General features: G+C 46.1%; 1 protein-coding gene across 1 annotated transcript; it reads left to right on the top strand.

Annotated features, from left to right (window-relative positions):
* Positions 1–210: 210 nt before the first annotated feature.
* LOC120874068 (pregnancy-associated glycoprotein 1-like) lies at positions 211–9,551 on the top strand. The gene is made up of 10 exons (XM_040255192.1): positions 211–263; positions 1,343–1,493; positions 2,476–2,593; positions 2,738–2,856; positions 4,063–4,256; positions 5,172–5,288; positions 6,874–7,015; positions 7,103–7,201; positions 8,919–9,067; positions 9,488–9,551. Exons 1-10 carry the CDS (start codon positions 211–213, stop codon positions 9,549–9,551), a joined length of 1,206 nt encoding a protein of 401 aa, XP_040111126.1.
* The last annotated feature ends 758 nt before the right edge of the window (positions 9,552–10,309 follow it).

Raw genomic sequence — 10,309 nt, 5'->3', positions numbered from 1 at the left:
TCTCTGTATTCTGAGAAGCTTCAAAGTCCACTCGGCAAGGACACTGATGGAGGTAAAGATTTTATCTTGAGATTTGTGTTTTTTCAGATCTTTTAGTGGCCTAAAGGGGAAAATTAGTGCAGGTCAGAGCATATATAACTAGGAGCTCCTGGTCACCACTACATGCTAGGAACCCAAACTTCTTTGAGTACCTGGAGCCAGGAAAGAAGTATGAAGTGGCTTGTGCTCCTCGGGCTGGTGGCCCTCTCAGAGTGCCTAGTCAAGTAAGTATGGGGACTGTAAGCAGCATCATCTTCCTTTCTCGGATTTTTCCTTTCATCTGATTATTCTTCTACCCATCAGATTTAGAAGAGAATTGAATATTTCCCTGACAGTCTTAAAGTTCACTTCTTACTTATTGAAAAGTACCTTGCTATAGGAAGGTAACAAGGGTCTTGGTGTAGATTTGCATGGTTGTACTACTCTTGGGGTCCAGTTATCTCATGATCTATTGAAAATATAACTGTTTGCAATTGTTCAGTGCACAGTCAATGCAGATGTAGTTGTGGTCCTGTGGAATAGCACTTTTTCTACATTTTATTCAACATGTCCTCTTTGTTCTCTCTCTACTTCAGTATATATGTCTATGTTTGCATCTCTGTATCACTGTCATTTATCTCTTTTGAAGTCTCTGTGAGTGTATTTCTCTCTGTGTTGTTTTCCTTTCTTTTAAATTTCATTTGACTCATCCTTCCTTCTCAAGCCTCTGAATTTCCCTAACTTGTTCCTTATCTCCTAGATTCTTCTTTCAACTCTCTCTTCTATTTCAACTTGGAGAACGAGTGGAATAGCTACTTATACACTGTTTATATCTGACAAGCAGTGTGACCACAGCCAACTCACAAACCTCTTGCATTTCAAATTCTTCCCTTGTGAAAGAGGACAGGAATCCCACTTCTACCTCCTTCCCTGAACTTCTATGAGAAGGATACAGTGGGATGGCAACAGCAATGCTAATGACTGTCACTGTTGAGACTTCCTATTTATCAGATACCTTATATCCATCACTTCACCTATCCCCCAAATATTCTATCTGGGGGGTGGGAATTATTACATTCCACCTTTTTACCAAGGGAGAGACTGAGACCCCACATGGTCATATGGTTTACCCAAGATTACAGAACAGAACCTATTTTCAAATCTATATTTCCCATGGTATATGCATAAAATTCTGATAATAATGTGACACTTTTATAAAAATGATTGGGAAATACACAGTGCCGTTACGATGACATTTACACCTTAACAGATACAGCTAAATGTTGCTTCTCCTTTGTTTTCTTTCCACAATGATCGGTGAAAGAATACCTCTAATGAAAGTGAACATCATGCGAGAAACCCTCAGTGAAAAAAGCTTGCTGAACAATTTCCTGAAGGAATACGCTTATACACTGCCCCAGATTTCTACTCCTAACTCAAAAATAGTTTCTGTACCCATGAGGAACTTCCTGGATGTAAGTCTATTGGGAGGATGGTGCTCCCCCGCGCCCCCTGGTGGTGTGGCCTAGCACTAGGGCTCATCCGTAGGTGGCAGATCAGATGTTGCGGCTGGGTCAGGGGCAGAAGGCAGGGACACTGGGAAACAGGGACCCCATTCCCAGAGGAGAAGGCATTCTCGTCCTCCATTCTTGGCCTGTGGTGACTAGGCCCTGCAATGACCAGGTGGCAGGTAAACATCCATTTTTGTGGCAGGTAAACCTCCATTTCTGTGTCAGAAATGTATCATTAGTTTGAGGGAGATTGTTTTCTGAACTAAGTGAGGCACTCAGTTACAGATAAAGGGAGACCATCTCTGATCAAAAGGTAAAGCCAACTGCAAAGTAATTGTGAATCCCCAGGCAGAGGAATTCAACTTCCACAGGTGCAAGAACCACAGCAGTAAAAATTTACCAAACCCCTATTCTGTGTAATAACATAAGAATCTAACTGTGATTATTTTTATTAGATTAGGAAAAAAGGGCTCATTCTGCTTCCAAGAATGCCCAGGCCAGCCTGGGAGCGAGGCAAAGAGTAAATACATGTCAAATGAAAGGGTCACCTGTGTGGTATTGATTGGATGTGGTTTGAATTTAGAGGGAGTGAGTCGTGTTGATCAAAGAAGTCCTCCTGTAGATGGAGGTGCTCAGGGTGGGTTTGGAGAGACTAGAAAGCTTCTCAAATGGAGGCGCCAGGACTTCCCTTGAGGCCCAATGGTCATGACTCTGGGCTTTGAATGCAGGAGGTACTTCTTCAATGCCTGGTCATAGATTTAATATCCTTCATGCTGTGTAGTGCAGGAAAAAAATATCAAATGCAGGCACCTCTCTGAGAAAGATTGTGAACTTCATGGTGGTTGGAGAGTGATCTCAGGAGACATGTGACACCCAGAGGGAGGCAGCAGTGTGGAAATTGAGGGGAGCCAGATCTACACTAACCCACCCTTCCTGGTCCCCATAGATGGCCTATATGGGTAACATCACCATTGGAACACCCCCTCAGCAATTCCAGGTTGTGTTTGACACGGGCTCATCTGACTTGTGGGTGCCCTCCATCTTTTGCGCCAGTCTCACCTGTTGTGAGTACAGACACCTCCCAACCCACCCATCTTTTACTTGTCTGACACCCCCCCTTTTCATCATTGGCACCTGACACTCATCTGACAGTGTTTCTGACTCTTCTGACAGTGTCACTCTCTGACACTCATCTCTTGTGTCTGCAGATTCACGCATTACCTTCAACTATCAGGAGTCTTCCACCTACCAGCATACGACCAAGCCCTTTGAAATCATCTATGGATCTGGGAGAATAAAGGGACATCTTGTTTATGACACCATTCGGGTAACGTGTAAACAGAAGCTGAGTCGGGACTGGGAATGAAGTGACCAGAGCTACAAAAAAGATGCAGGACCAGCTGGTAGGACCCATCCTACACTAACTCCCCTAGTGATTGGCCATCCTACCCACAGCGTCCTGTGCCTGGGATGACAGCACCCATGGTGACATACAAACTCCCAGATTAGCTAACCCAGAGAGTACCTTGGGATGTGGACTTACAGCCCCTCTGCCCATGAGCAGTTCAAGGTTCATTTTGCTGGGAGCAAGAAGAGTGGGGGAAGCACCCACTTTTAAATTCTCAGAATGTTCCAAGCACTTTCGGGTAGTAACTGGTTTAATCCTGCAACAACCCTACACAGCAGGTACTTTGATTAGCTCATAATACAGATGAGGTAATTGAGGTGCAGACAGCAAGGGCCTTGCAGAGGTCACACATGTGGTAAGCAGTGGAGCTGGGCTGGCTTTTCAGGACTTAAGTTTCCGTGGGGTATTTGGGGGCAGAATCAAACTGATCTGGGGACCCTGGTGGCAGTCAAGTCTTTCCGATATCCAAGATGGAAAGAAGCAGTACAGAGATGTCAGAGGGGCCTGATAAATGAGTTCTCACTCTTGGGGAACCTTTGAGAGTCTAATAAAACTTATGACCTCCCTCTCTCAAAGTACCTGAGTAGTTTTTCTCTCTCTTTTATTCTCTTTCTCTCATAAACACTCACACAAACACACACATGTCCCCAAAAGTGTATTTCCCAGGCAGTATCTTCATAGAACCCTGCAAGCAACATTGTATTTTTGGCTTCTGTCTTCCTGGGCAGATGCAGAATCCACAGTATATTATAGTAAATTCAGTCCATTTCTGTCATGAGGTCATAGTGATGACAAAGAGAAGACTGTTCTGCTCTCTACTCATATTGTCCCGAACGGGGCACCATTAGGTCCTGTCCTGACTTTTTTTGCCCCAACTGTACAGAAGACTTGAAGCCAATTTGACTCAAGCAGATGATGTTTTTTTCAGAGGGGCAGATGTTTTAAAATCCACAACCCCTCACAAAGGGAATCCAAATTCTCCTTAGCTTGGTCTAACCATCTGAGGTCTACCAAAAACACAGCCCAGCCTCAGTTCTTCTCTGAGGATTTAATGGCAAGGCACCCCAGCCCAGTCCTAGCCCTACTTCACAAATCTGTAAGTGGGAACACTCTTCTCTCCCTCAGATTGGGAACCTTGTAAGTACTAACCAGCCATTTGGTCTAAGCCTGGAGGAGTATGGATTTGGTGCATTACCCTTTGATGGCGTCTTGGGCTTGAACTACCCCAACAACTCCGTCATAGGAGCCATCCCCATCTTTGACAACCTGAAGAAACAAGGTGCCATTTCTGAGCCGATCTTTGCCTTCTACTTGAGCAAGTAAGTCTGAGCTGGACAAGCCCTCTCTCCAAATTAGCTTAAGATGCTTCAGTTGCAAGAAAATTATAGAACACTTGATAAAGAAATATCTTGAGAGATAATCTAACCCAGGAAAACTATGGCCCCAGGGCCCCACCTTGCATCATTACTGGCCCTTATAAATAAACTTTTATTGGAACACAATCATGCTCCTGGCTTCAAGAGCAGTGGTTTGGAGTAGGGGGTGAGTGGAGATGAAGACTAATGCAAGGTATCAGGATGTGAGTTGGAAGAAAAGGCAACAAGATTTACTGATGATTTGGAAATGGATGGAAAGAGAGGGATGGTGGAAATCTTTCCTTCCTCACTAACATTTCACTGGGAGCCCAGATCAGCTACACAATTTGCAGGAGCCAGTGCAAAACAGAAATGTGGGACTCAAAATGAAAGTGTGGGAATCCTTTTTCAACAAGTATTGGGATTTGAAGCCAGGGAGAGCAGAAGTTGAGTCCCCTACTGAGTGTGGGGCCCTATGGGCAGCACAGGTCACAGGCTAGTGGTGCCAAACCTGGGTGAGCCTGAACTCACACCTTTAGCACTTTCAGGCCTTGATTTTTCTGGCCTGAGACAAGGGGAAGCCAAAACCTTCAACACACTGTCTTCTGAGGGTATCTCTGAGCACTCAGGTCACAGAAGGTCCAGAACTCTTCAGAAGCTTGGGTAGGTGGAGCCCAGGGAAGGTGGCCCAGCGTCTACCTCCTCTGTGCCACTTATTAGCCAGTAACTGACCTTGGTCCAGTTCACAATCGCTCATAGCCTCAATTTCTGCATCTGTAAGTAGGGACATTATCAGGGCCTTGATGGGTGGACAAGCACAGTCCTGACAGTGCAGTTGTTACTATTGTCCAAGAATCACCCTCTTCCTTCTTTCTACAGACAGAGGGTGAACAGCAGTGTGCTGATGTTGGGTGGCGTGGACAAAGCCTACTACAAGGGAGAGCTCAACTGGATACCATTGTCCCGAGAGGGTGACTGGCGTATAAACATAGACCAGTAAGCTTCTCCCTCTGAGGGTTACCCCAAGTGATGCTCCCACATCAGTACATGGACCCAAAGCAGACACACACAAATGCACTCACAGACATACACCAGACATATACACCATCCACAGTGACACATACAGACACACAGACACACACAAACACAAAGGCGGGCACATATAAACACACAAGCAGATACATACAAACACACACAGAGACATACATTGCATAGGCAGATGGACACACAAGCAAACACACAGAGCCACATACAAATACACACACAAACACAGAAACACACAGATACAAAAACCACCCATGGATTCATAATTGCCCCAGGCCTCCTGACCAGGGCTCTCTCCAGGGTCCTTAACAGGGTTCATAAAGGCCTGAGCAGCTGGGGGAGGGTTTCACCCCTGAGTGTGAGGTGGGGAACATGGTTAGCGGACCCTACAGTGTGGTGAAAAGAGAATCAGGGAGAATTTCCTCAGCTTGAATAGAGCTGTGATAAGATGACCAACTGTCCATGTTTACACAGGACTGAGGAAGCTCTCAGTTCATATAAATGTCAATTTAAACATAGGGAACATCCTGAACAAATGGGAGAAAACTGGTTTCCTTAGGGAGAAGCTAGGCAGCAGTGGAGAGAGGTTGGCCACAGTCTTGAGATCTGAAAGCGACTCATAATAAGACACCCCACTTAACCTAACTACCTATTGTTTATCCTAAGCACACAGTGGAGAAGCTGCTGTAACTGGGAGAACAGGAAGGTGGGATCTAGGAATGGCTTGAGAACAAGGGGCAATAATTGATGGGATTCTGTGTAGTATCCTCAGACAAATGCTGGCGTGTCCTTTGGAGGTCCCCTGGGCTACTCAGGTATCACCTGGCCAGGGCATCAGTGTCTGAGCTGGGTGAGTGAGCAGTGCTGGAGATACCCTCTCCCAGGGCAGCTGGTCTCCTCCACCCCATGAGAATGTGCTGTTGCAGGGAACCTCCATCTTCACTGTGTATTTGACCCATTTTTGTTCAACACTAGATACAGTTCTGTGGATGGTCCTCATTCATTATTTTCACAGTCTTCATTCACTCATTCAACGGACAAGCATTGTGCATCCACTCTGGGCCAGGCACTTTAGGGATGTGATGAGAAAAAAACTTACCTTCACATCTGAGAAGGCAAATGTACAAGAAATGCCTCACGGACATAGTGAATTGTCACTTTGGTACATGCTAGACATGAGGAAGGGTCTACAGAGAATGACCAAGACAGGAGACTGATGTACACCGAGGAAAAGACTTCACTGAAACCATGACAGTTAAGCTGGAATCTGGAAGAGAAGAAATTTGCTAGTCAAAGGAGAGGGGGGTCTTCTAGGAAGGAAGGCCAGCTGTGTCAAGGTACAAAAGAGCCTGGTGTATTCAAATATTGCATTCAAGGATGTCAAGGAAGGTGTCATGTAGAGAGCAAAGTAAAAGAGTCAGGGAGAGAGATGTTGCCTTGACATCTCTGAAGGGCTGTTCAGGAGAAAGTCGGGATGGGGGCAGCTCTGCGGAGACTCAGAGTTACCTTGATGCTCTTTTTGTTCCACTGTCTCCAGCATCTCCATGAATGGAAAGCTTATTGGTTGTTCTAGCAGTTGTGAGGCCCTCGTGGACACAGGGACATCACTGATCAACGGCCCAACAAGACTGGTCACTAACATTCAGAGGCTCATCGGCGCCACGGCCCTGGGTCCCAAGGTGAAGGGTCATGCCACAGGGTCACTCTCAGTCTCCACACACAACAAGGATCTCCAGGGCCAACCTCTCTCCCTCTCTCTCTAATAGCACTACGTTTCCTGTTCTACCATCAATACCCTGCCCTCTATTATCTTCACCATCAACGGCATCAACTACACACTGCCAGCTCAAGACTACATCCTCAAGGTGAGAGGACAGCCTTGAGGGTTGGTTCTCAAATAGGAACTTGCAGAAACTCTTGAGCTGGTTCAGGGAGGAAGGCACCCTCTGCAGGCCATGTCACACCATGGCAGATGCTCCTGAGCCCCTGTACCTGGGCCAGTGCCTCCCACAAAACCAACCACGTGAGAGTAAAGGTCAGTCTGGGGCACTGATATTCCTGAAATAGATGTGGAGACACCATCCCATGCTGGCCTGGTATGAATCACAAGAAGAGGGGAACACTAAGGACCTCAGCCTCGGAGAACTTCAGTTCAGTCAGAGCCCTCAGATGCATGAACACAGAAAGTCAGCTCTACCAGTCCCTGAATAAGTCATGTGACAAGGAGAATGGCTGGGGACAGTCCCAGTGTGCTGTCCCACTATAGGAATTAACAGTCTCCCTTCCCTTCTTGAAGTTTTCCTTGTTTGGATACCCTAGTCTCAGCTACATCTTTCTGTTGCTATGCCCATGTGCCCCCTTTGTGAGTTGGGATACCTAAGCCCTCTGTGGGTAAGTTGGATGCTAAGGTGACTAAAGGGTCTGTACAGTGACTGTACAGCCCTGACACAGTGGGGAGGCTTCATGTCAGCTCCCTGTGGGAGTTCAGAGCAGGCTGATGGGCTCAAAGAAGGCTTTGAGGAAGAGAGGGAATTTCAGTAATTCTAACCCTGCAGACTCATAGCACAATAAGGGGGCCTGCTTGTCTCTAGGCAAATCTACACTAGATTTCATGCAAATGGCACCAAAGGTGCTCTGCAAAGGGGCAATGGGGATTTACTAAGGGTGATGAGGGCTATAGACTAGCCGGTGGGGGTGGAGCATGAGAGTGAATCACCCAGCCATTCCTGGAGTGACCAAAGAAGGTTAGTGTGGCTCCAAGGAGTTTTCCCAGAGGGCCTGAGTGAAGACTTAAAGAACGTGTAGTGAGAACTGCTACTAATGTATTTAACATGCATAACCAACAATGAGCTACTGTATAGCACAGGGAAATCTGCTCAATGTTAGGTGGCAGCTGGGATGGGAGGGGTATCTTTGGGACATGGATACACGTATATGTATGACTGAGTCACTTCATCATCCACCTGAAACTCAAAATATTGTTAACATCTACACTCAAATACAAAAATGAAGGTTTTTAATAAAGAGCAGGTTGTGGGGATGAAGAAGATCCGGCAATCTCTGCAAGGAAAACAAGAATCAGAAGTCAGTAGGAAAGAAACAAGAGAGTGTGAAGAGAGCTATGGGACACTCTTGTTTTTTTCTAAAAAATTTGTATTGAAGTATGACTAATCTTCAATGTTGCCTTAAGTTCTGCTGCATGGCAAACTGACTCAGTTATACACATACAAAAATATATATTATTTTTCTTATTCTTTTTCATTACAGTTTATCACTAGATATTGAATATATTTCCATGTGCTCTCAGTAGGACTTTGTTGTTTATCATTCCTCTGTATATTACTTTGCATCTGATAATCCCCTACTCCCTGTCCTCCCCTCACCCATACCCTTCCTTCTGGCAATCACATGTTTTGGCCCTTTTTGTTTTGGATGAACTATCACATCCCCAGATGCTGAGAAAATCACCTGATACTTACCAAAAGAGGGAAATAAAACAAAGAAGTGTGCTGAGTCTGGATATCGGAGGGGAGTCGCATGTAAGGGCTCAGGCTGACTGCTATGTGTCTCTAACTCCCCTAGGATTCTCACGGCGGCTGCTTTACCACCTTTAAAGGAGGCACAGAAGTTTTTAAACACAGAGAGACCTGGGTCCTGGGTGACGCCTTCCTGAGGCTGTATTTCTCAGTTTATGATCGAGGAAATAACAGGATTGGCCTGGCTGAGGCAGCGTAAATGCTTGGACTGGTTGAGGAATCAATCAGGCTGCTCCAAACACACACTGGCAAAAACTTAGGGCACTCTTGCCCAGGGATGCTAGTGAACTGCATCTGGTGATCTGCAAATCCTATTCTCAGTAAAGAATAAAAGGTTTCACTCTTAATGGTGCTAAAACAAATGGGTGCCTGTTTGTGTCTGGGAGGTACATAATGATCAAGAAGGATCTGGTGCCAAGTCTGAGGCACAATTGAGAGGAGCCCAACTCCAACTGGATTCAAGGGAAGGGGGAACTTATTGGCTGGATTCTGGGGATCTGGGACATAGGAACCAGAGCAGATCAAAAGATCTCAGTGACTGGACCCAAGAAATCAGAAGTCATCAGTTTTCTCTTTTTCATCCTTGCTGTTTCTCCTCTCTCTTCTTTGTCTTAGCCTGACAGCTTTCTTCCCTAAGGCTTCTACACCTAGTGAGGAACTCCAGAGCTACCTGCACTAGGGTTTTATATCCTGAAGTCTAACCCATAAAAAAAGAAGCTCAGAGACATCAGGATTCTAGGGAGTGCTCTGAATGGCCCACCTCAGATCACATGTCCAACTGGAGACCAACCATCTTGGCAGTGCCATGGAGTCCTATGAGTGGCTTTACATGGTCATGTGGCCCTAACTCAGCAGCAAACATGATTGTCAATTTCCTGCAGAACCACATGACTGGAGCTGGGTAGTTGTAGCCTCAAAGATAATGGCTGGAGGATGGTCTAGACTATGTAAGAGTTTATGAGTCTTCCACCACCAACTCCACCACCTCCTCATTCCGAGGAATTATAAGGGATAATGAAAATATTCTAATCATCCCATCTCAGGTGAACACTGGCAGTGGGATTCTGCTCCCGGGGTTCTGTGTGAGTCCATCATACTGAAAGGATTTGTTTTTGTCCCCACACCCCAGTCACCAGCTCTCTGCCACACATGCTTGCTGTGTCCTGTCCAGTCCCACTTAGCAAGTGATGGCTCCTGTGGATCCCTGAGTCATCCTCCTCCTGCAGGGCTCAAATGCCCCTTCCTTGGCCTCCAACTCTGCTGGGGAGAATGCAACTCATATATTGGGGCACCCAGGGTACACAGAGGCTTCAGCCTTTCTGAGCTTCCTCCAGGAGTGGTGCTACAAACCATTTGGTTGGAGCTGCCATGGTTAGGCACTTTTGGAGTGGAAGCATCAGTTCTTCCCACCTGGACACCCTCGACAGAGGCCTCATC

The sequence above is a fragment of the Oryx dammah genome, unplaced genomic scaffold (genome assembly GCF_014754425.2).
Source record: "Oryx dammah isolate SB20612 unplaced genomic scaffold, SCBI_Odam_1.1 HiC_scaffold_15, whole genome shotgun sequence".
NCBI classification, from domain to species: Eukaryota; Metazoa; Chordata; class Mammalia; order Artiodactyla; family Bovidae; genus Oryx; species Oryx dammah.
The sequence above is the reverse complement of the archived record's forward strand: the minus strand, read 5'-3'. Positions and strand labels throughout refer to the sequence as shown.

What these genes read in the sequence shown, in the direction of transcription:
- LOC120874068 (XM_040255192.1), top strand. Translation starts at nt 211, where the DNA reads ATGAAGTGGCTTGTGCTCCTCGGGCTGGTGGCCCTCTCAGAGTGCCTA. An exon ending in CCACGGCCCTGGGTCCCAAG is followed by an intron (nt 7,016 to 7,102) that starts GTGAAGGGTCAT and finishes TCTCTCTAATAG; the next exon opens with CACTACGTTTCCTGTTCTAC. An exon ending in ATTGGCCTGGCTGAGGCAGC is followed by an intron (nt 9,068 to 9,487) that starts GTAAATGCTTGG and finishes TCTTTGTCTTAG; the next exon opens with CCTGACAGCTTTCTTCCCTA.